Source organism: Capricornis sumatraensis, chromosome X, assembly GCF_032405125.1.
Source record: "Capricornis sumatraensis isolate serow.1 chromosome X, serow.2, whole genome shotgun sequence".
NCBI classification, from domain to species: domain Eukaryota; kingdom Metazoa; phylum Chordata; class Mammalia; order Artiodactyla; family Bovidae; genus Capricornis; species Capricornis sumatraensis.
In genome coordinates this window covers 4,482,317-4,508,955 of record NC_091092.1, presented here as the reverse complement: position 1 = coordinate 4,508,955, position 26,639 = coordinate 4,482,317, and the positions used below count along the sequence as shown (strand labels likewise).

General features: G+C 36.0%; 1 protein-coding gene across 1 annotated transcript in view; it reads right to left on the bottom strand.

The window, feature by feature from the left end:
• The window catches only part of DIAPH2 (diaphanous related formin 2), a 980,877-nt gene that overhangs the window by 440,212 nt on the left and 514,026 nt on the right, over nt 1-26,639 (bottom strand). Inside the window, exon 23 of the mRNA XM_068961943.1 lies at nt 11,573-11,702. Coding sequence (XP_068818044.1) covers nt 11,573-11,702 — 130 coding nt within the window. The remainder of the gene's footprint in view (nt 1-11,572; nt 11,703-26,639) is intronic.

The window sequence follows — 26,639 nt, the reverse complement described above, 5'->3', positions numbered from 1 at the left end:
CTGTGCTACCTTCATGCTCAACTCTCACTGGGGCAGAGATGCCACAGGCAAAAAAAGTCCTGTGTCTAGGCACGCAGGTTTGCTTTGGTAGTGTCCAAATCTTTGTGACCCTGTAGACTATGGCCTATCAGGCTTCTCTGTCAGGGAGGGGGTTTCTCCAGGCAAGAATACTGGACCATATTGGCCAATACTGGTTGCCATTCCCTTCTGCTGCTGCTGCTGCTGCTGCTGCTAAGTCACTTCAGTTCTGGTTCAGTTCAGTTCAGTTCTGTCACTCAGTCATGTCCAACTCTTTGTGACACCATAAAAAGCAGCATGCCAGGCCTCCCTGTCCATCACCAACTCCCGGAGTCCACCCAAAACCATGTCCATTGAGTCAGTGATGCCATCCAACCATCTCATCCTCTGTCGTCCCCTTCTCCTCCTGCCCTCAATCTTTCCCAGCATCATGGTCTTTTCCAGTGATTCAGCTCTTCACATCAGGTGGCCAAAGTATTGGAGTTTCAGCTTCAACATCAGTCCCTCCAATGAACACCCAGGACTGATATGATTTAGGATGGACTGGTTGGATCTCCTTGCAGTCCAGGGGACTCTCAAGAGTCTTCTCCAACATCACAGTTCAAAAGCATCAATTCTTCTGCACTCAGGTTTCTTTATAGTCCAACTCTCGCATCCATACATGACCACTGGAAAAACCATAGCCTTGACTAGATGGACCTTTTTTGGCAAAGTCATGTCTCTGCTTTTTAGTATGCTGTCTAGGTTGGTCATAACTTTCCTTCCAAGGAGTAAGCGTCTTTTAATTTCATGGCTGCAATCACCATCTGCATTTTGGAGCCCATAAAAACAAAGTCAGCCAGTATGTCCACTGTTTCCCCATCTATTTGCCATGAAGTGATGAGACTGGATCCCATGATCTTAGTTTTCTGAATGTTGAGCTTTAAATGAACTTTTTCACTCTCCTCTTTCACTTTCATAAAGAGGCTCTTTAGTATTTCTTCACTTTCTGCCATAAGGGTTGTGCCATCTGCATATCTGAGGTGATTGATATTTCTCCTGGCAATCTTGATTCCAGCTTGTGCTTCATCCAGCCCAGCGTTTCTCATGATGTACCCTGCATATAAGTTAAATAAGCAGGGTGACAACATACAGCCTTGACCTACTCCTGTTCCTATTTGGAACCAGTCTGTTGTTCCATGTCCAGTTCTAACTGTTGCTTCCTGACCTGCACACAGATTTCTCAGGATGCAGGTCAGGTGGTCTGGTACTCCCATCTCTTTCAGAATTTTCCACAGTTTGTTGTGATCCACACAGTCAAAGGCTAATTAATTAATGTTCCCATTAAAATACACAGAATGTCAAGGTTTATATTGCTTTCTTGGTTTACCTTAAATTTACAAATAAAAATGTTATATCTTTTCCAACTATGTTTTTTATTTTACCCTCAGGGGTCTTACAATGAAAAGAACAAGGGATATAGAAGTAGCTAAAATTTTAACTATTTAGAACATTCAATAAAACTACCTGCTCTTTCTTGTCTTCCATGTTTACACATACTAATGACAAAGATATCAAATCAAAAATACAATATTGAAAATTTTGTGATCAACACTTAAATGTGGAATAATGATTATTTCATCAAAGTTTAGAGATGCAATTCAAAGTAAGATGAGCCTAAGTAATTATGTTTTTAGTAATTTGTAAAAGACTACAAGATGGAAAAAAGTAAAAGAACATGTAAAGATAATAAAATTAATGACATAATATTAATACATTATTTCAGCATGCTTTATGTTTAATAAGTGAATTTTGACCTTCATTTTAAAAATGGGACTGAACAAACATAAAATACCTGATCAAAATCACCTGGAAAGCTTGAATAATAAATCACTGTTTATATATAACACTTTTTTCTTACTTCATGTCCATATAGAATACCTAGTTATTATCATAATCACCTGAGGGATAAATATGACCATCTCTATTTTTCAAATTAAGAAATATTATTGTACAACGAGGAAATAGGCACTGAGAAGTTAAATGGCAAAACTATGCTTCACTGAGTAGATATTAACAAAGTTGAAACTAAAAAATATGTATGTTATGATTCTCATCCTTGGCCATAGTATTTCCAGCATGTGTTTCTTTCAGATACGACTGTACCAGAATTATTTGCCACAGAGTTATTATTAATATCTCCTGTTAGGAGTCAGAGATTTTTCCCCCTCTCAGTGCATCTGCTAGTAAAAATGCCAGCTCCATGCCGATTGTTTAACACGGAAATACTCTAAAGGAGTTTGGATCATATAAAATTAGAATAAGAAAATATTATGTTTGCTATTTACTATAATTTACAGCATCAACTTGCAGAATCCAAACTCCAGAAAAAGACCCAGTTCGGTTCAAGAAATGACATCAGCTGTGTAGTCCCTATGACTTGGTCCCGGTGTTCAAGCCATTTTGAAATATGTAAAAAGTGGAAAATTGAGGCAACTTATTAGGTAGATCTGACATTGTTCTTTACTCTTCCCAAATCCCCAGCCCTCACATTCCTAAACCAGATTACTCCTTACTGATGAACCCATCAGAAGAACTGGTAGTGCTAAAAGCTGCAATGACATTAACCACCTCGCTTACCAGATTCTACCACTTTCCTCTAGTGGCACAAGGGAACCTCCAATCAGGACGCGAGCTGCCTCTTCCTATGACTCTGTTGTGGCTACAGAGAACTGGCTTTTTCTTCATTTCCTTCATTCTTCTCTCTTCTCTTATTGTCCCTCTCTATCTTGACATTATTACTTAACATCAATCCTTGAACCTCTTACATCAAATATGTCCCTGTATTTTACTTCAGGAGTCACTCACATTATAATATTTGCTGTCTGAATATTCACTTTTCAACTAGCAAGCTTGAATCCACAATGAGATTAAAATGAGCAATATCCCTACATGTCCTCTTTCTTGACTTTGAAGCAAAGACACAATGATAACAATGACAGCAATGACAGGATCTTGGTGAAAATTATAACTCAGGATGTGCTCAGGACACATTAAGATTCAACGATATACTAGACAGCATAATACTGACAACAGCTATGGAAAAGATCACCCTGAATGTTTACATGGTATAAAACATGCTTGATTTTTTTTTTCTTTTTAATACTAGAGCCTATCCATTCACTCTCAGACTAAAAGACACTTTGATAAAATCCTTAAGTGACATACAACTTGCCAAAAAACAGTAATTATTTACAGTACCATCAGATCAACTCTGAAAGCAGTTATTTACACAACGCATGGGATCATTAAGCACAGGTAAAAACATGAGGACCTTTTGAATTAACATATAATACCTTTCTCACTTTTCATCACTCATTACACATTTTAAAAATACAAATGACTACATCCAATGTGCACACAGGTGACCTGTTGAATGCATTTTCACAAACTGAAAACACCCATGTCAGCAGGATCCAGATCAAGAAACAGAATGTGACCAGCACCCCAGAGGCCCTCACATGTTCCCTTCCAGACAATAACCCACCCCCAAAATAACAATTTACAATGATTTCTAATACCATAGATTAGTTTTGCCTTAAATAGCTACTTTAAAAAATTTTTTGAATATGTGACTAATGTGTAAAGTTGAATTGAACATCTGCAGATATATTTTAGTTATTTTAAGTACCCAGAAAGTTTCACTGGGGTTAAATAAAGATAGCTAAGATCAGGTGGAGGTTTCAAAATCACTCAGTGAGCTGAATTTACTATGCCAATAGGGTGTTAGCATCTCCCTTGAAAAAGCAGACTTATGATAACATACATTATCTCAGGAAGCATCACACCAGGATACAGCCATTATGCAAAAGAGTTTAGGATACTGTAATGCAAAGAGTATAGGATCAAGGACCAAACTAAGAAGAGGGGAAGTGAGAGACCCCTGAAAGCCAAAACAATTGGGGAAGTCTTCATACCTTATGTTCACAAGGGGTGAGAGAAGAGGGAGAACTTCCTGTTAGGAAAAATAGGGTTCCCAGGAGGCGCTAGTGGTAAAGAACCTGCCTGCCAATGCAGGAGACCTAAGAGACATGGGTTTGATCCCTGGATCAGGAAGATCCCTTGGAGGAAGGAATGGCAACCCACTCCAGTATTCTTGCCTGGAGAATTCCATGGACAGAGGAGCCTGGCGGGCTTCAGTCCATGAGGAAGCACAGAGCTGGACATGACTGAAGTGACTGAGCATGCAAGTACGCAGGTGCTGAGACAGGCTGGGCAAGAATGTGGGTTTGAGACAGATGAGCTATGCATACAATTCTCCAGCAGGGATTCTGAGTTCCAGAAGCTACAGTACCCTGACAAATGCCTGTAGGTCTATAAAAAAATGTTGACTTATATTGAAGCATTTAACTGAAGTCCAAATGACCATGCTCTCTGCTTCCTTTCACTGTTCCCTGAAGATAATGTTTTTAACACAGTTTTCTCTAGAAATGAAAATGAATTAGATGGTTTACATGTTATGAATTCAACACACTGGTTGGTAATGATTAGATTACTGATCAGCAAGAAAATATGACTTTCTGTCCTTAAGTCTTATTGACATTTCAGGTTGAAAATATATTTTCTATGCATGTGCTGGACTACTAATAATTTGAATTCTTTTAAAGAAATTCACTTTGTTTAAGAAAAATTGGGGTGACTTGGTGACAGTAAAAAAGAAAGAAGCATATCAAAGAGGAAAATATATGAATTAGATTCCTTAAAACTTAAAATTTAAAATTCTTCTAAATTTTTACAAGATATTTGTGCTGCCAGTATGACAGAAGACAATTCACTCAGTAAGATTATTTGAAATGGTGTGGGAAAAGTCCAAATAAGCTGAACAATTTAACTTTTTAATTAAAATGATGGAACAGCAGCAGCAGTAGTATGATGTATATTCAATTTTACTCAGATTATTAACATCTAAGTCAAGTCAATCCTGTTGACATTTTGTAACATTGGTTTATCATCATTCTGTGCTTCTAAGATCAGAGCAAAACTCAAAGTTTAAATCTGTTAGGAAATCCTATGGGTTCATACATCTTGGGTCCATTGTACCTTGAATGCATTAAACACAGTGGGGTTTTGTTCCATAACTCAAAAGATTTTTCAATGAAATATCTAGTAGACACTATGAAAGTAATTTTTTTCAACCATTAGAAAAAAAGAAGTTTCAGCAGTTAGTTAGATATTACATTAAGACAGTTGGCTGCCACTAGTTCATATGAGACTTTTAATCCTTCAGTTCAGTTCAGTTCAGTCACTCAGTCGTGTCTGACTCTTTGCGACCCCATGAATCACAGCACGCCAGGCCTCCCTGTCCATCACCAACTCCCAGAATTCACTCAAATTCATGTCCATAGAGTCGGTGATGCCATCCAGCCATCTCATCCTCTGTCGTCCCCTTCTCCTCCTGCACCCAATCCCTCCCAGCATCAGAGTCTTTTCCAATGAGTCAACTCTTTGCATGAGGTGGCCAAAGTATTGGAGTTTCAGCTTCAGCATCATTCCTTCCAAAGAAATCCCAGGGCTGATCTTCTTTAGAATGGACTGGTTGGATCTCTTTGCAGTCCAAGGGACTCTCAAGAGTCTTCTCCAACATCACAGTTCAAAAGCATCATTTCTTCGGCGTTCAGCTTTCTTCACAGTCCAACTCTCACATTCATACATGACCACAGGAAAAACCATAGCCTTGACTAGAGGGACCTTAGTCGGCAAAGTAATGTCTCTGCTTTTGAATATGCCATCTAGGTTGGTCATAACTTTTCTTCCAAGGAGTAAGCGTCTTTTAATTTCATGGCTGCAATCACCATTTGCAGTGATTTTGGAGCCCAGAAAAATAAAGTCGGACACTATTTCCACTGTTTCCCCATCTATTTCCCATGAAGTGATGGGACCAGAAGCCATGATCTTTGTTTTCTGAATGTTGAGCTTTAAGCCCACTTTTTCACTCTCCTCTTTCACTTTCATCAAGAGGCTTTTTAGCTCCTCTTCACTTTCTGCCATAAGGGTGGTGTCATCTGCATATCTGAGGTTATTGATATTTCTCCTGGCAATCTTGATTCCAGCTTGTGTTTCTTCCAGCCCAGCGTTTCTCATGATGTACTCTGCATAGAAGTTAAATAAGCAGGGTGACAATATACAGCCTTGACGTACTCCTTTTCCTATTTGGAACCAGTCTGTTGTTCCATGTCCAGTTCTAACTGTTGCTTCATGACCTGCATATAGGTTTCTCGAGAGGCAGGTCAGGTGGTCTGGTATTCCATCTCTTTCAGAATTTTCCACAGTTTATTGTGATCCACACAGTCAAAGGCTTTGGCATAGTCAATAAAGCAGAAAGAGATGTTAATCCTCACTGTTCACCATAAACCTTTACAGTTTGGTGGCCACCGTAAGTTTAGATCTTCTTCATTAAGAGCTTCATTGTTTTCAAGTTTAACTTTCTCCTTGAAAAAAAGTAAAACATGGACCAGGAAATACTGTTAAGCCCTGGTGTTCTCTTTATTTCAACTTATTTTATTTCTCCTCTTGTATTTATAGTAAACTGGAATTTTCAGGTTGCTATTCTCAACTTGCCAACTCCCCAAAATGGCATGTTTTGAAATGTATGTGTATGAAAAGAAGACACAAAGATTCAATGTAATAAATTTATTGAACATTTACTTCTATTTGAGCATATATACTTCTCTCTGAGTTGCTATGCTAGCACTGAGTCTGTTGGGACAAACGGGGCATATTCCTTGCCACTTATGAACTCAGCCTAGGAGGTACAGAGAGAAGAATACAATGAAATAAAAAAAATGCAAATGTGATAGGTGTTGTATTACTAATAATGCTTAAGTGCTATTGTAACACAGAGAAAGGAAAGGGTAATTCTGTCAAAATGGGACTAGAGAAATTGGACCATGATACAGATGAAGCGGCATTTATACTCCAGTAAATTTTTATTTGGTCAGTGTTGATTTTCTGCATGTTTTCCAATATGTAAATATGAATCTCTCTTGTATATTTTAGACCACAAAAGAATTAAAGTGCAACTGACATGTATGTGATAAAATAATGGACAAAAGTTCTGCAAACTTTCATTGACTGTGTGACTGTGGGCAATTCCTTCATCATTCTAGGCCTCAGTTTGTTCAACTGAAAAATGATGAATTTGGACTAAATGGCATCTTGGGTTTCTTTTAGCAGGGACTAGATTAAATCTCAACTTTCTGTCAGCTCTGGAGTTTCAAAAAAGTTTTTTTTTTTCCTCCAATTTTTTTTCCTCCCTCATCCCCCAACTTTTTAAACTCTGTTATGACTTGACTTTTTTCTTTTTCTCTATTTGATAGATTTTTCCCCTATAGTATTTCCTCTAATCTAAACTTTCATCATTACTAATCTCGTGAAGAATTCAGAATGGATAAACAGCTAATCGGAGTTACTAATCTGACATGGAAAGAGGGCAGATGGCAAAAGGTATGTTGGTCATTAAAATTTATAATAGTGGATTTAAATCATAGGAAACTAACACTGTTTATAGAAAACTGAACCTGCTTTTATCTTATAGGATGATATTAATTTAACTGAAAGGAAACCCATTTCAGATTTACATAAAAATTTAGGATTAATAATGCCTTCAAATATATTAATATTATTTTCCCTTTTTGAATGGAATAGTTTTAATTAAGTCTTGCTAATCCTTTTGGTTTAATCCCTGGAGCTGACTTATAAAACACTAAGGTTTTAAATCAAATTGTAAAAATCATCAAAGCTGAAAGTTACAGTGATAGCCACGGGAAGAGGGGGCTAGGAGGAAACAATACAGGATTTATAAACTAGGTCTAGCAAACTAGCAATGCTTTAGACAATATAGATCTATAGGTCTATTAGATATAATTTTATATATATAATCTTTAAAATTAGTCATTGGGGAAAAGGTAATGGTGATTTATCAAATATATTTTCAGTATTTTACAGGCATTAGATTTTCTATAGCAACAACTTTTATTTTTCTTTCTAAAGACTCATTGGTATGTCAAACATGAAGGAGAGGATCTAGAGATTTATCATTTAACCTAGAAGAAAATGACCACAGAAATATTATTTTATTAATCCCCCTGGTAATATAATTACAATGTACTATTTGATTCTGAACTTCATAAGAGTGATGAGATGATCTGTTTAGAAGGTACTCTCAGCCCTCACTCTGCCTACTTGCCTCCACCCTGCCTGCAATAATAACTAAATAGATAAATAAGTAAAACCAAAGCAAAACAAAACCACTTTCCAATTCTTTAGGCAATGCTTCATAAACTTTTCCCAACCAAGTGCCCCTAATGAAAGAGAAGATTGAACATGCTCCCCTAGGGATCTGCAGCAAGTGCGACATTTCTTTGAAGTCATCTATTTTATTTTAAAAATTCATGTGAATTTTGCATTCCACTCCATAACATATATCTGTTTTATGTAAAAATGATGTGGTTTCCCCCAATATCTTTGCATTACAGAGCTCTAGGAAAATATGCTAAGTACATACCATCACCTTTCATAGTTCAAGATGCACATAAATTTTAGAAGGTTAGCTTTACAAGGAAACAAGGCAGTTATAAGATACATTTTTCCATGGATCCCACATATTTCCTACTTTTAGTTTTCTTTTCACTTCAAGGTAATTTTTTTCCCTCTGTCAGTTACTTTGAGTAAACCTTATATATACCTTAAGTAATGACCTGAAATTCATCTATTTGTTATTCCAGACAGAAGAGATACTTATTCTATTAAAATAGGTACTTAGGTTCTAACAATCAAAAAACCTACAAGGGGGAGGAATACATATATACACTAATATATATACAAAACATAAACAACAAGGGTTTATATCATAAGGACTATATTCAATATCTTCTAACATATAATGGAAAGTAATCTGAAAAATATGCACATATATATAATTGAATCACTTTGCTGTATACCTGACACTAACACAATATTGTTAATCAACTATACTTCAATAAAAAAAATGAAAACCAGAGGATTTTCAAAGGTGTAGGAAGAAAACAGAAAACACAAAAGATAGATATTAGTAGTCATACAATCATTCTTGAAATATGAAAAATATAAAAATAATATAAAAATCATTAACTAGTTTCAACTTTCCTGTACCACTCCAGTTTAGAAAGAAAGGTACTTTTTTCTTTGTATAAGCAGTAATTTAACAAGGAGATAGGCCATAATTACAGAAAATAATTCCTATATAGTGTTAATCTATTTTTATTTTTGCTGGTTGGCTGTGAATACAGATATGCTAGCTATATCCACAGTATTGGAGGTGACAGACTATGATTCAAACAGAACTGAAATCTATATTAAGCAAACAAACACGCTAAACTTAAGCACCAAGGGAAAGTATTTAACTACAAAGAAGAAACTGGGTTGACCTTCCACACCACGTTCTGTTTTTTTCTTGCAGTCTAATTTCACAAGTATTTTCTCATAAGGGCTCAATAGTAACACATTTTAAAAAAATAAGGAAATGTATCCCGAACAGTGATTTGACAAACGTCAGGTGTCAGAGGACAGGGCACTTGAGATTCTCAGGCACAGGATGTAGCATGATACACAGAGATAGGATAATCAGAAAGGAATAAAAATGGCTCAAGTGAAAGTATGTCTGGGCACACTGCAAGAGAACTACAAGGGAATGAAAGGGGGATGCAAGTAAGTGGAATATATGTAAGAACTTCTTGAGAACTCTGAGTCAAAATTTTATAGGGAAAGAAAAAGAACTAGTCACAATAACTTGACAGGGGATTGCTGAAGCCCAAACAGTAAGAAAGGAAGATCTTTTGCAACAGTTTTTTAAATATAATGACATTCATTTCATGAATACACGAAAGCAGAAAGAAGCAAATATATCAGAGAGGTTTTGCTCTTAAAATGGAGAGGAAGAGAGAAGTTGGTGAGATTGTAAAAGAAAACTATGTAAAAGATTTGCCAAAAGCCCAGAAGTAGGAAATAGAACTGAGTCTAATACATACTTGGCTGAGAATGGAAGGATTACAGGTAGCCTTATAATTACTCTCCTCTAACAAGACGATAGTAACAACTATAATATTCATTAAATTAAAGGAGTTAAAGAAATTCCATTAATTTCATTAAAGAAAAACATTGAGGATATGATCAACAATAGCAGAATGGCAGAGATGACCACTGGCCACTGAACAATATTATACATATGACATTCTCAGTTTTACAGACACACTTTTTTTCTACTTCGAAGGACACTAACCAGTGATGGTTTGTAATAAACTCAGGAAGCATATGCTTTTGAGTCCTTACTGAAAGTTCTCAGAGTTATAGAGAAGTGGAATTGTGTTGCTCTGCTCAGTCGTATCTGACTCTTTGCAACCCTGTGGACTGTAGCCCTCCAGGTTCCTCTATCCACAGAATTTTCCAGGCAAGAATACTGGAGTGGGTTGCCATTTCCTTCTCCAGAGAAGTGGAATTATCATAGTACAGTTTCAAATAAGAGCTTGATTGCTTACTTTTCTGATCCAAGAGGAAAAATGTACTCCACATCTATTGTTTCACCTTCAAAAAAAATGTTTCCTTGATCCTTCCTTTCATCCACTTTTCAACTTCTGGCAAAAGTAAATACTCACTAACCAACAAGGCTAATCAGTTCAAATTAAAGTCTGGAGACATTTTTCCTCTTCCTCAGTGATGTTTTCACCTATCCTAACACATTTCATGACTGTGCCTTGCTGGTACTGTTGACTGTCTGGACAGCATACTCCTTTTCCATGTCCGTAGAAATCCTAATTTTCATACTTCACCTTTTTGGCCTCTTTCACTATGCCTTCACTTAACTATCTATTCAAAAGTATTTTCCCTCTCATCTAAAGGAAAGGAAAGGAAAGTGAAGTTGCTCAGTCGTGTCCGACTCTTTGCGACCCTATGGACTGTAGCCTACCAGGCTCCTCTGTCCATGCCATTTTCCAGGCAAGAGTACTGGAGTGGATTGCCATTTCCTTCTCCAGGGGATCTTCCCAACCCAGGGATCGGACCCAGGTCTCCTGCTTTACCGTCTGAGCCACCCGGGACGTCATCTAAACTACAGTCTATTTGCCTATAGCACTTCTCATATTCATCTCTGTTTCATATAGTATTTGTATACATCTCTTCTCTTCTAGATTTTAAATTCATTCTAGCAAAAACTATCTCACAATCAATTTGATATTACCAACAGCCCCACTGTATGGTTATTTTGCAAACAATATACACTTAAGTGTTTATGAAATGAATGAACAAACATATTATCTGATCAGAGACACAAAAGCTTCAATAACCTAGAATTGCTAAAAAAAAAAAGTCAGTTAAAAGCAGGTTATTAAAATATACTATGTTGTCAAATACAAACTAAGGAAAACTATCTTCCTGCTTTTCTTAGGTCAGTAACCAAACAAAAAATATGATTAATGCTTATAGATTACCATTTAATATAATATTTAGGCAGGATGTAGTTTCAAATCAGTTATAAATCAATTACCTTTGCTTGCACTTTCTACATGCTCCAGTTCATCAGTAAATTTCAGGATATCCCGGTAATTTTCCTCACAAATTTCAGCAAGAAAATGCAAGAGGGTGGTTTTTTGATCTGCTGACTTAGTATCTCGGATCTGAAATGGAACAATGATAACTATTTTTAGTATGTTTCAGCAATATAAATATAGACTTTTACTTAAAGAAGTGAAATGAATGAATGAACTCAATTCATTATAATTAATGTAATTTTAAAAAAAATGTCTAGGGTAGTTTCTACTGGGCTCTAGTAACAATGCGCTGGGTTTTAAAATGAACTCATTTTTAAAGAGAGAAAGGTGACCCAAAATGTAAATAATAATAATAATAATAATAATAATAATAAACTTTCATCTGTATTTCTTAAAATGTCTAAATCATGATGCCAAAGTGAACTATTCTTTTCCTGAGAAAAGAACAACCACTTAAGTATTGAAAACAATAGTCCAAGTTAATGCTGTTATCAGCATTTTGGTCTTTGTATTATTTCAAAAATATATTCTTAAAAGCTGGATGCATCTATGAGGTTATATTTACTTCAGCCATCATCTATGCAAATTAAAATAAAAGAGCAAGTGCATTGTATGCTCTTTTACTTGCACGGGCTATCAAAAAAGAATAACTGAAGGCTTTTTAAGCTGATTTATAAACAGAATCTGACCACACAATCATGATAATATGTCAAATTTTATTTCTCTGCTTACACATTGTATCTTCTTTTCAGAGACACTAGAAAAGAGATGCTGCAGTTAGAATGATAAATAAAAACTTCAAAGTATAGGACCAAGAAAATCTATAATGAGAATCTAAGTATTTTCTTTAATATAACTGTTATACAAGACTAAGCTACAAATGAAATCAAGGATTTACTTAGAAACAAAGGACAAATGTGGCATGAAATATCAAGTTTTCTCATTCTACTGGATGTTTTCATTCTATAATCCTTAGATGATGGGTTTGTCCACTGATGTCCATACTGATTTGGGGATTTTAGCTTTAAGGATTACTGTTTAGAAAAAATGAATATTCTTTACAAACAGGCTTGTGAAAAGGCTTGGAGGATATTTAGGTAATTACAAAGTAATTTAATCCTTATTGTTTTAGTGGCTAAGGAAAAAAAAAATCACATTTACTTAATCAGGTCCATACTTTTTGTGTTACAGTTAGATTCCAATGATATGAACAACGTAAAAGAAATGTTAGTCTTAAGGCTCAAAACAAACGGCCATAGGAGTCATGATGCTGGTAATTCCAAGGCAGGTAAAAATACTTAAAATTTTGCATTGTTATGCTGATGCACTAAACACTTTTAAGTACTACAAAGCTGAAATGACACAATTCAAGAATAAGCTATAAGAACAAAAAGCAACAAAAACCTAAAGAGCAATTTGTCTTAAGTCAGGCTCACAGCTGTAGAAGTCTCTGTAGGAGGTTCACTTTCCTAAAGAGAGGTCTTTTCTTGAGATTAGTGTTATATGTTCACAAAGTGCATCCCTTTCAGAGGATGCTAGCTACTCCAAGCAATAAGGAAATAAACATTTTCTTTTTTTGTTGCTGTTGTTTCTTACAAACTACTTTAATTCCTAAATGTTCAAGCTGGAGTTATAAAAGGCAGAAGAACCAGAGATCAAATTGCCAACGTCCACTGGATCAACGAAAAAGCAAGAAGAGTTCCAGAAAAACATCTACTTTTGCTTTATTGACTACACCAAAGCCTTTGACTGTGTGGATCAAAACAAACTGTGGAAAATTCTTCAGGAGATGGGAAAACCAGAGCAACTGATCTGCCTCCTGAGAAATCTGTAGGCAGTTCAAGAAGCAACAGTTAGAACTGGACATGGAATAACAGACTGGTTCCAAATTGGGAAAGGAGTACATCAAGGCTGCAAACTATCACCCTGCTTATTTAACTTCTATGCAGAGTACATCATGAGAAACGCTGGACTGGAAGAAGCACAAGCTGGAATCAAGATTGCCGGGAGAAATATCAATAACCTCAGATATGCAGATGACACCACCCTTATGGCAGAAAGTGAAGAAGAACTAAAGAGCCTCTTGATGAAAGTGAAAGAGGAGAGTGAAAAACTTATTTTAAAACTCAACATTCAGAAATATAAGATCATGACATCTGGTCCCAACACTTCGTTGCAAATAGATGAGGAAACAATGGAAACAGTGAGAGCCTTTATTCTTGGGGGCTCTAAAATCACTGCAGATGGTGACTGTAGCCGTGAAATTAGAAGACGCTTTGGAAGAAAAGCTATGACCAACACAGACAGCATATTAAAAAGCAGAGACATTACTTTGCCAACAAAAGTCCATCTAGTCAAAGCTATGGTTTTTCCAGTAGTCATGTATGGATGTGAGACTTGGACTATAAAGAAAGCTGAGTGCCGAAGAATTGATGCTTTTTAACTGTGGTGTTGGAGAAGACTTGAGAGTCCCTTGGACTGCAAGGAGATCCAACCAGTCCATCCCAAAGGAAATCAGTGCTGAATATTCATTGGAAGGACTGATGCTGAAGCTGAAACTCCAATACTTTGCCACCTGATGCAAAGAAATCGACTCACTGGAAAAGACCCTGATGCTAGAAAAGAGGGAAGGTGGGAGCAGAAGGGGATGACAGAGGATGAGATGGTTGAATGGCATCAATGAGGCAATGGACATGAGTCTGAGTAGGCTCCAGGAGTTGGTGATGAACAGGGAAGCCTGGCTTGCTACCGTCCATAAGGTCTCAAGGAGTCAGACATGACTAAGTGACTGAATTCAACTGAAAAATATTAGGTACTTAAAGAAATTGAAAGCACATCTTCCTAAAGGAGGGAAATTGATCTGTATTTTATGAAATCTATGGAGACAAACTATTTACACACAGAGAGACAAACACAGGGCCCAACAATAAAAACCTTTGCAATTTTTTAGGATACCACACTGTAGAAGAATATCAATTTTCTTTTTAAAAAGGCACAAGGCCAATACTGGAAAGGAAAACACAAGAATAGAAAAATAGCACTGTGCTCGTATGGCAACCTTGTGGGTGATTCAAAAACTCCCTTTTTGACATGCATGCTTATAAGTGCTTAATTTTCAGAATTCTCAGATGCGAAGCATAACATTTCAGTTAAATATCTTTATCGAAATCAGAAAGAGCAGTCAACAGAGTTGCATGACTTTTCTAGATTTCTAACATTGCCTTCAAGGCAGGGACAAAGATGGCCACACGCTTATCTTGTCTAGCTGAGAAATATTTTAGTTGGTATGGGAGATGACTTGCTAAATCTGTATTGAAATGATTATTTTTTAAATAACGTTACACCAAGAGTCTATCTTGTGGTTTCCAACTGGCAGGGAATATTAACAACAAATATGTGGTCTTTTAAACATTTTTCTCTATGCCCATGACACTTAGACCAATCATTTAAAAATGAACATATGATATCAAAACATAAGGGTAAAGCATCTTTACATATTGAAGTATATTTACTTTGTATTATCAAGGCTTCAGTGTCTCTTGCTGTGTCTATACCATCCACACATTAGTCATCATCTCTCTCAGGACCTATTGAATGGCTCAATGTCAAGCACAGAAAGCAACTAAGAACATTCACCTTCATCACTTCTAATGGCTAAAGACATTTATCCAATAATTTGCTCTTCCAAGTGTACTCACTAGCTATAGACATCTCCTGGGGTAGTATAAAGGTAACCTGAGTATGTTCAAAATCACTTCCAAAGTGTTTGGGTTAGTTTACTAACAAATAAAATTAACTTTGTTTTGGTATCAGGTTAACTCAGTATAACATGCAAAAGGATGAACAAAATGGCCACCCTAGAATCCTCTGTCTTGTACCTATTTTCAAACAATATAATCACAAAGAGCTCCAGGAATTGGAATTATTTGAAAAAGCTAAAAACATTTTATAATATCTTAATAAAGTGAGTTATCAGTGAATGACATCAATAAAAATAGAGCAATTCACTATATTCACTGATTAACTGCCAATTAATAAACCACATAGTGATTTTAATTATAATCATCTGACCAATAAATGTTATACATAAAGATTAATAACTGAATTTATACTAACTGTATCTACCTAATCTTTAATAACTTTCTGAAATGGTACATGAGTACAAAATACCTTTAACAGATTAACACATTTCTCTAGCAAATTCTGATCATTTTTTCCCCTAATAAACAGGAGTGCTATATTATGAAAGATACTATTTATATGTGATGTGTTCAAATACATTTCCAAAACTTTAGTTAGGGAGATAGCAAAATATCTGAATAACCAATTGCCTTGTAAAAGATTTATTTTGAACATTCTCATTCGAGCCTGAAAACCTGCAGTGTTCACCTTATTTTTTAAATCAGTTGGACTGAACACAAAGAAGGCAGCACACAGCCAAAGTGCCTGAGCCAACATTTTAATCATACATGTCAGTCACACTCAGTCTTTCTGCGAAGGACCCCTTCTATAGGTAATTTTCCCTTCTCCTGAGATTTAAGCCTATTTCTTCTTGCTCTGTCGTCAGCGGAAACTGAAAATAACTGGTCACTCTCCTCTGTATAACCACCTCTCACAAGTGTGAAAACTCCCTTTCTCAGGTGTCCTTTGCTCTTAAACCAAACTATTTCAGTTCATTTAACCTCGCCACACAAATGTTAGGGTTTAAATGTTTAATTTTGTCAGGATGATTAGGACCCATTCAAAGTTTCCATTGCAAAGTCTCCCTTCAGCTACTAGAAAAGCACACCAACTTCTTGATTTTGCATTTAAAGCCCTTTCTCAGCTGCCCCTTGCCTACCTTTCTAATGTGTCCCCTGCTGCTTTCTCGTACCTATTTTTCTCTTCAGTTTGATTACAACTGCTTGAACATACCATACAGTGTCACACCACTGTGCTTTTGTACATCTTGTGCTCTCCATAGACTCTCCTCCTCTTTTCTCTATCTGCCAAGTGAATACCTACTCAAATTTCAAGAGTACTCAAGTACTCCTTCCTTTCTGAAGACCCCACTAAGGAATCATTTATTCCTTCCTTTGCTATGTTCCTTCATTATAAACATTTCAACACAGTACTTTCTTCCAGTCAGTATGAGCTCTTTCAAGGGAAGAAACCTTGTTTCACTAATATTTATTGTCCACAGTACCTAGGAGCATCGTAGTACACACCTAGGGAGGCAATCAATGTTTCTGAATGAAGATTTTTCTCCACATAAATTCCCACCTGTGAGGCCACATAACAATTCTTCTAAATTAAAGTATACTCTTGTTCTGTGTGCATGTGTACACAAATGTACACACACACATATACATACATACACATACAGAAATATTGACCACAAAGCCCAGACTTTTTCAGGACACCGTTATCTGTTGTGAGTTATATGAGAGGGAATGCCAGAACAAAGTTACAATGTCCCCTTGGGAAATGAAGCACTAAACATTTATAAGGGGAGACAGGTTAGGAGCAAAGCAATTATGAATGTAGAAGTACATTTGATGATTCAATGTGGGCTGGACACTAGAGATCAGACATAAACAATATATGGGATCAGAGATAAACAATAAATGGTACTTTCAAAGCCCCCAAAGCCTAGCATTTACAAGAAAACACAAAGTTATACAGAAAGGGGATGATGTAGAAGAGTAATTTTGTAGAAAGTGTCAAGGACTGATATATCTAAAATGATAATGAGTACATGAAAAAAAAAAAGCCAAAGAAAAGACAAATTTAAGACACACTGTGAAGATAAACAAGATTAAGCCATTGAAAAGAAATACCGGGGATGACGGAAAGGCAAAGATCAGACTCCAAAAGTTTTAAATTTGGGTGATTAAAATAATGGTTGTATTGGAAACAGAACTGCCATACAACCCAGCAATCCCACTGCTGGGCATACACACCAAGGAAACCAGAATTGAAAGAGACACGTGTACCCCAATGTTCATCGCAACACTGTTTACAATAGCTAGGACATGAAAGCAACCTAGATGTCTAGATGTCCATTGGCAGACAAATGGATAAGAAAGCTGTAATACATATACACAATGGAATATTACTCAGCTATTAAAAAGAATGCATTTGAATCAGTTTTAATGAAGAGGATGAAACTGGAGCCTATTACACAGAGTGAAGTAAGTCAGAAAGAAAAACACCAATACAGTATATTATCACATATATATGGAATTTAGAAAGATGGAAATGATGACCCTATATGTAAGATAGCAAAAGAGACACAGATGTAAAGAACAGACTGTTGGACTCTGTGAGAGAAGGCAAGGGTGGGATAATTTGTGAGAATAGCTTTGAAACATGTATATTATCATCTGTGAAATAGATCTCTAGTCCTGGTTCGATGTATGAGACAGGGTGCTCCGGGCTGGTGCACTGGGATGACCCAGAGGGATGGGATGGGGAAGGAGGGTCAGGATGGGGAACACATGTACACCCATGGCTGATTCATGTGAATGTATGGCAAAGACCACCACAATACTGTAAAGTAATTAGCCTCCAATTAAAACTTTTAAAAAAGAGAAAAAAAATAAAGAATGGTTGTATTGAGAACGCGGTAACTCTCTAGAGTAAGCTGGCTTTGAGAAGGAGGTAGCAGTTTGTTTCTTAAACGTCGAGTCATAGCTATGTGAAGCTAATCTATGGAAGGTGGTCACGGCCATTCCATTCTCTCTGCTTCATTTTATCCTATATAATAATGCTTCTTAAACATCCGTATGACCATGCCATTCTCTGCCTTCAAAAAAATAATGGTTCTCTACAACTCATATAAAGAGGTTCACATTTCTAATCAGAAGAGTTATCGAGCACAGACTGGGTTCAGACAGTACTGGGTTTGAACCTTCACTCTATACCATTCACTACTTGTGCGACCTTGGGCAAGTGACCTCAATACTCTATGTCTCAGCTTTCTGACCGTAAAATGGGCATTAGATAAGACTTATAGAATTTAATAAGATAGTCTATTATCATGCCCAGGATCACCGTCTAGATCAGAAGTGATAAGAATCTACTTTAGCTTCCCATCTTCACATAGAGTAAGTCATTACCATAACCTAAAAGCCCCTCTGTGACCTGGACCACCATCACCAGTGAGATCTTCTCTCTAGCCACTGTCCCTCACCAGCCCCCTTGAGCCATGCTTGACCTCCATTCTGTGGCTCCTTGAATTTACCAGGCATGTGTCTCACTCAGAGCCTGTGCATGTACTTTTTCTCTGCCTGCAAGGTTTCACTTTTATGCACCAGCATGGCTAGCTCCTTCTCATCTTTCAAGATCTGTACTCAAAAGCCGCTTTCTCATTATGTTCTTTTCTGGTTACTCTATCGAAACTTGCAATCTACTCTCAAAATATCTCTTACCTCTCTCCCTCTTATATTTTTCTACATAGCAATCATCACAAATATACTTCTTATTTTTAATATTTTATTATAATAAAATTATTACATTTATATTTAATTATATATTATATTATAATAAAATACTTATATTTGTATTATCTGTCTCTCTCTGGTACAATGTCAGCTACACAAGTAGAGGGCATTTTTTGGTCTGCTTTGTTCACTTTTACCTACTCAGAATCTAGAACAATGGCTGGCACATAACAGGTACTTAATATATATTTACTGAATGCATGAATGGGTGAAGGTTTCCATTCATTTTCTTATGTTCTTCTTGACCTAAAATGCCTTATTCCTTCATCATGTGGTAGTAGCCTATACCCCTTTTAAGGGGGATGAGAACCAACATTTCTAACCTATCTATCATGTGCCTATGGGCCAGGTACTTTGAGAAGTGTTTCAAATGTGTCATCTTTTGTTTAAAAAATCATGAAAATATTCAGTTATTAACAAGCCCATTTTATAGGTAAGGAACCAGGTTTAGAGTGCTTAAGTAACTTGACCTTGGTCAAGAAGTTGGTGCCAGAATACAACATGGTAACTTATGAAAATTGGGTGTCTATCACATTCTGGACTAAATTAAGCATCAAGGGTGATGAAGGTGATGGGACTGGGGGAGAGGGTCATTCTGGGAGAGTAGTGCTAATGATCCTCTCTGAACTTTCCTGAACAGAATTAATAAATTTTGCTTTTCTTTTCTCATAGTGATTTATATAAACTTTAGTTAAAGGATTTATTCCATAATATATCATTTTGTTTACACAAGGAGTCTCACCTGTCAAACTGTGAACTACTTAAGAAAGAAGAAAAAATATAACTTTGTTCAGCAAATGTTTGTTGAATGAATAAATGCTACAGAGAGCCCAAAGATAATGAGAACTGACTTGATGATTAGAGAAATCTTCCATGACCTTCATGCACAGTTTCAATACATTGCCAGTGGTGCAAACTTAAAAAGACTGGATAGCCAGAAAGAGAAGGTAACATGTAAGGTAACTTATTAAAAATATTGATTATGGGTAACAAATAGCTAGATAATAGAGTGGGCAGCAGAGCTGGCAGCTGGAAAATGGTGAAGCTAGTAACAAAGATTATTATGATTTTTTGTCCTAAATAAGTTCAACATAATTAAGGCTGTGGGTATTAGGCAATGGAAGAAGTAAACATTAAAAATCATGAGAAAGGAAAATGCATAGGCACTGGTTATTTCACTCATTCTCAAACCATGGTTCCTGAACCAATAGATTCAGCATCACCTATGGACTTGATCGAAATTAAAAAATGAGGGCCATGCATGAAACTGACTAAACCAGAAACTCAAAGGGTAGGGGTCCATCAATATATGTTTTAATATATTGGCCAAAAAATCTTGATAGTACCTCCAGATGATTGAGGCATGCTAAAGTTTGAGAACCACTAGTCTTCTTCGAAGGAAATTTCTAGACAAGATGTTTGCCAGGGCCCTCTCATAACTACTTCCACATATAAAAAGTTGAAGTGCCAACATAACTCCAAAGCTTACTGTTAATTTAAAACTAGAGAGGAATTGTCTAGCAATCTGTGACATCTGAAGGACACAACCACTCTGAATGTTCTTGATTAATTTATATTAAAAATGAGACTGATTAGTATCAGAACTTACCATCTACTCATCTAAGAACTGATGACCCAAACAGTATGTCCAAAGCTCATAAGTCTTTAAAACTCTCCCTCATCCTTCACCTAAAAGTGTATTGAAAATACAGCTACCTGATGCTGTACTGTGTCTTATCGTCCTTGTATTATCAGGGTGATGGGCTAGACAACCCAGAAGATCCTTCATGACTTCCAACTGTAATTCAAGGTGCAAAAGTCACTTCTTATTAGCAAATCTGAATTACTGTTGAAATATTTGCTCAAGAATTTTGGATTAGAGTAACAAATTTCAATGCAAGACATCAGGTTTCAATGGTTTCCATAAAAAGTCTTACCTTATGAATTTATTTCTCCAGTTCTAATTTCTAGGCTAATGTGTGCTGGCTCTAAGTAAACAAACACCATGATATATTTAAGCAGGTTTAAAAATATGAAAACTTCAATGTGATGGAATATAAAAATACAATAAAGCAGTGACTATATAACAGAAAAGAAGCAGACTCACAGATCGAGAGAATAAACTGATGGTTATCAGTGGGGAGGGGGAAGGGCACAAGGGTAAGAGGACTAAGAGGTACAAACTATTATGTATAAAATAAGCTACAAAGATATATTATACAACAGGGGGAATGTAGCAAATATTTTAAAATAACTATAAATGGAGTATAACCTTTAAAAATTGTGAATCAGTATATTGTAGACATGGAACTTATATAATATCATGTATATCAACTTTACTTGAATAGAAAAAGAAAAAACTTCAATGTGAGATAAAAGTTCATGTCTCTAGATTATATCAGAAGGAAGACCTTTCTAGACATGCCTGCTCCCTTTTCCCCTAGTGTTTATACAAATGGCTACAATGAAACTCCGCAACTTATCAACAGGTCCTTTACTCAGGAAAACTCAGAAATGCCTAATCCCTCTGCATCAAGGAAAGAGCTCGAACAGAGAGCAACACAACAGGACCCACATTTATATTGAACTGTCCTTAGAAAGAAAAGGATGTAGGGAAAAGCAGTGAAGGAATATGGTAGAATCATGGGAATAAACCCAGCTAGACTACCAATACGATCAGATCATTCAACTTCATTTCTTTTAGCATAAATGTTCCCTAATCATGGCTTCTTTTTCCCTATTGTATTTTTATATTCATGGAACAGTTAATATTTAAGCAATCATGAATGCTTCAGTGCATATATCAAAACAACTGCTATTGCGCGCCAGTCTTGGTACAGCACATGAATTCTAATGTTTGTCTCCTTTATTTAAGCAAAATTAAGTTCTGTGTTCTCTGCCAAGGGTTGTTTACAAATTATTGCTTTCTTCAATACCACCACACACTACAATAACATTGAGAAAGATAATGTATTTTTAAGGATTTCAATGACCATAAAGACATTAGCTCTGTAGCGACGACCAGACAAGTTTCATACATGCTTTCCTGGCTTTATTTCTAACTCTCACCCCAAATGCTTTCCTGGTGCTACATGACCAGGGCTGACACTAATTCAGCCAAATGTAATATACAGTAGAAAGATGTCCTAATTCTTTATGCAAATGTGACTGTCCTTTTTTCTTTTAATATTCTTAATTTGAGTGCTACAATGTATTTCAAAAAAAAAAGGGAACAGATAATATCAATTGTGTTAAAGTCAAGCAATTTAAGAGTTTTATACTTGTTTGCTTCACTTATAGCAGCAGTCTCTGAAAGGAGAGCTTAAACTTGAAAACCATGATAACATTAAATGGCATAAAGAGTCATCTCAATTGCCATCTTCCAGCTCAGCAGGGCAGTGGTGATGTCAGTTTCCAAGAGAAGACAAATTTTGCTTTCCTGTTCTTCCTGCTCCACCTCTCGGCATTTTTCCTTCTATCCCTACTTACTTATTCAAGGAGAATACTCTGCATATGTATTAGCCTGAAGTAGTCAGCACCAGTGGCAAATCAACAACCATTTGTCCTCATTTGAGGCAAGACCAGAAAGAATTAATGAATCATGTCTATACTTTAAAAACTAAAGCTGTTCTGGCACTTTCAAATGCTCTTAATCAACCTGCCTATAGGTTTACCAAATAGTTCTTCTGAGAATAGTCTGAACAAAAATCAAGGTATTCTAAATTAGTATAGAAATACTTTACAAACACGAATATCCCTAAGGTCTTCAGTGGTTTCCTCTCAGAAATGGTTTAAGCATTTAACTGAAACTTGCAACTTGTATTGTCATGAGAATTTTACTTAACAAAACTGTTTTATATGCATGAGGTTTGAAAATAAGTGAAGGGATTTTGGATTTGTTTATTTTATGTTTTTCCTGTACTTCACCACCACCAAATAGGTGTATATAACTGATATTGCTATCTATATATGGTGTAAATAAATGACTTTTGGAGGTGTGACATTAGTGGCTTTAAGAACAACTAACCTATTTAAGAACAACTTTTAAGGCCTAAGTTATACAATATTGCCAAATTATAATTAGAATCTGTGTAACCACTGTTTAGGGATGAGTTACATAATTAGCTATCCCCAGTCATTCATTTTCATGACTGTATACTATTCCACCCCATGAATATACTTTAGGCATAGTCTCATGCCGACCATTTCTGTTATCTAGTTTCCATTTTTACAGGGGTGAGGGAGACGTTATTACTGATATTCTTATAGATAATGCTGTTGTGAATATTACTTTGTTATAATACACACAAAATTTACCATTTTAACCATTTTTAAGTGTACAGTTAAGTGGTGTTAAGTACATTCAACGTTGTGATGCAACCATAACCAATGTCCACCTCCAGAACATTTTCCCATGCTGACATTCTGCACCCATTAAACAATAATTCCTCATTCTTCTTTCTGTTCTACCTGCTAGCAACCATTACTCTGCTTTCTGTCTCTGTGAATTTGTCTGTTATATATCTCAATTAAGTGGGATTATCAATATTTGTCCTAATGTGTCTGGCTTATCACACTTAGCATAATGTCTTCAAGATTCATCCATGCTGTAGGATATACCAGATTTCCTTTTGGTAAAGGTTGAATAATAGCCCATCGTATGTATATAGCATATTTTATTTATTCATTCGTCTGTCAGTGGACACTTGGGTTGTTCCCACCTTTGGCCATTGTGAATAATGCTACTATGAATACTCAGTATGCAAATATATGTTTAAGTCTCTGCTTTCAATTATTTTATATTTACATACAGAAGTGGAATGTGGCATCATACAGTAATTCCATGTTTAACTTTTTTAGTAACTACCATACTGTTTTCCACAGGGGCTATTATCACACAAGCCATTTTACATTCACACAAGCCATGGTACAAAGGTTCCAGTTTCTCCGTTTCCTTGCTAACATGTTTGTTTTCTGGTTTTTTTTTTTTTTTTTTTTTTTTAAGATAGTAGCTATTCTAATGGATGTGAAGTGGTATTTCATTATAGTTTTGATTCAGATTTCCCTAACGATTAATGATGTTGAGCATATTTCATGTGCTGATTGGCCATTTTCTTTAGAAAAATGTGTATTAAAGTCTTTTGCCCATTTTTGAATTAGGTTGCTTGTGTTTGCTGTTGTTCAGTTGTAGGAGTTATGCTTTATCAGATATATGATTTACAAATACTTTTGTCCATTCTGCGGGTTATCTTTCTACCCTGTTGATACTGATTACTCTTGTACAAGTCTCCCGAGTCCTTATGTAAGAGCTTATTTAGAGAATATACTAGGAGCGACATTTACGGTTATGGCATCTTCAACATTTCTAAATCATACAAAACTGTTTTCCAAAACAGGTAACAAATGACACTCTCATCAATAGTTCCCCTTGAGACATATTCTTATTCATTCATAATATTATCAGAATTTAAAAATGTTTGCCCATCTAATGGATATGAAATGATATCTCATTGTGATTTAATTTTAGGTATGAATATAAAATGGGCTTCCCTGGTAGCTCAGCTGGTAAAGAATCCACCTGAAATATGGGAGACCCTGGTTCAATTCCTGGGTCTGGAAGATTCCTTGGAGAAGGGATAGGCTACCCAACTTCAGTATTCTTGGGCTTCCCTGGTGGCTCAGATGGTAAAAAATCAGCCTGCAATATGGGAAACCTGGGTTTGATCCGTGGGTTGGGAAGATCCCCTGGAGAAGGGCATGGCAACCCACTCCAGGATACTTGCCTGGAAAATCACCATGGACAGAGGAGCCTGGCAGGCTGCAATCCATGGGATCACAAAGGGTTGGACACGACTGAGTGACTAAGCATAGTAGCACAGCACAAGAACGTAAAATGGTACAGATAACTTGGAAAACAGTATCTTTTAAATTTAAGCCTTACTTACTATAAGATACTAGGAATTTACCCAAGATAAAGGAAATTTTTGTCTTGCACATGAATATTAAGAGCAGCATTATTTGTAATAGACAAAAATTAGAAACAACCCAAATTCCCATCAATGAATGGAAATGTGGTGGAATATTATTCAGTAATAGAAATGAACTACTGATACATGTCACAACAATCCGCTAAGTGAAAGCCACATCAAATCCAAAGTAACAGAAAAGATTACATTACTGAATGATTTCATTTATATGAAATTGTAGAAAAAGTTAAAATTATAGTGACAGAAGGCAAAGAAGTAGTGCCTGGAGCTGGGAGTAGGGATTGACTGCAAAGGGGTATGACCAAACCACAGGCTGTTAGAACTGTTTCATGTCTTGACTGAGTGAAGGTTACACAGCTGTATACAAACAACAAAATTCATCAGACTTTATATTAAAAAATGAGTAAATCTGATAGTATGTCAATTATACTTTGGTAAATTACTTTAAAAATTACCAGTTAAGTTCAAATCTCTAAGTGTGAACACATTTAACTTCTGAAATAATTAACACAACAAACAAAAATCCTAAGGAGTTTCTTTCATAAATTGACAAGTACCCAGGCCTTTCTTATATATTTCATGAAACCTAAAACTTGTAAAATGAATGGAATAAATCAGGCCATGACTGATGTAAAATCCTTAGAATCTTTATCAGCATCAGTCCCTAAATTTCTGAATAGCTTACAATGCTTTACAACTTCCCGCAACACAGGTTTCAAAGTAAAATATTCTATTTATTTTAAGTATCTGAAAAGCCATTTGGGATTAAGAAATACACACTACTGTATATATAATAGACCATCAAGGATCTACTCTATAGCACAGGGAACTATAGTCAATATTCTCTAATAATATATATGGGAAAAGAATCTCAAAATGAATATATAAATATATATATAATATAACTGAATCACTTTTTGCAGACACCTAAACCTAATACAACATTGTTGGAGAAAGCAATGGTACCCCACTCCAGTACTCTTGCCTGGAAAATCCCATGGACAGAGGAGCCTGGTAGGCTGCAGTCCATGGGGTCGCTAGGAGTCGGACACGACTGAGTGACTTCACTTTCACTTTTCACTGTCATGCATTAGAGAAGGAAATGGCAACCCACTCCAGTGTTCTTGCCTGGAGAATCCCAGGGATGGGGGAGCCTGGTGGGCTTCCGTTTATGGGGTCGCAGAGAGTCGGACACGACTGAAGCGACTTAGCAGCAGCAGCAGCAATACAACATTGTAAATCACCTATATATCAATTAAATTAAAAAAATAATTTAAGTGCCTAGCTATTTGCTTGAATTTTAAAAACTGAGTTCTTTCTAAATTTTCAACCTCGGCATACATTTATATTTTCTTCTACTTACTTGCTTGGATTTCAAAGAAAGATCCTTCATACAAAGCATTAATGGCGACTTTCTTCAGTCTTATTTATCCGAAAAACCTCATGACTATCTGTTTTTAAAAGAAACATTACTTTTTTCTCCAATTTTTGAATAAGGCAGGGTACAGACACATAACAGTCATACAGTGGACCATTATATTACTGTTTTTGAACAGGTACTGATTCTGCCCAAAATTTTAAATAATAGTAAC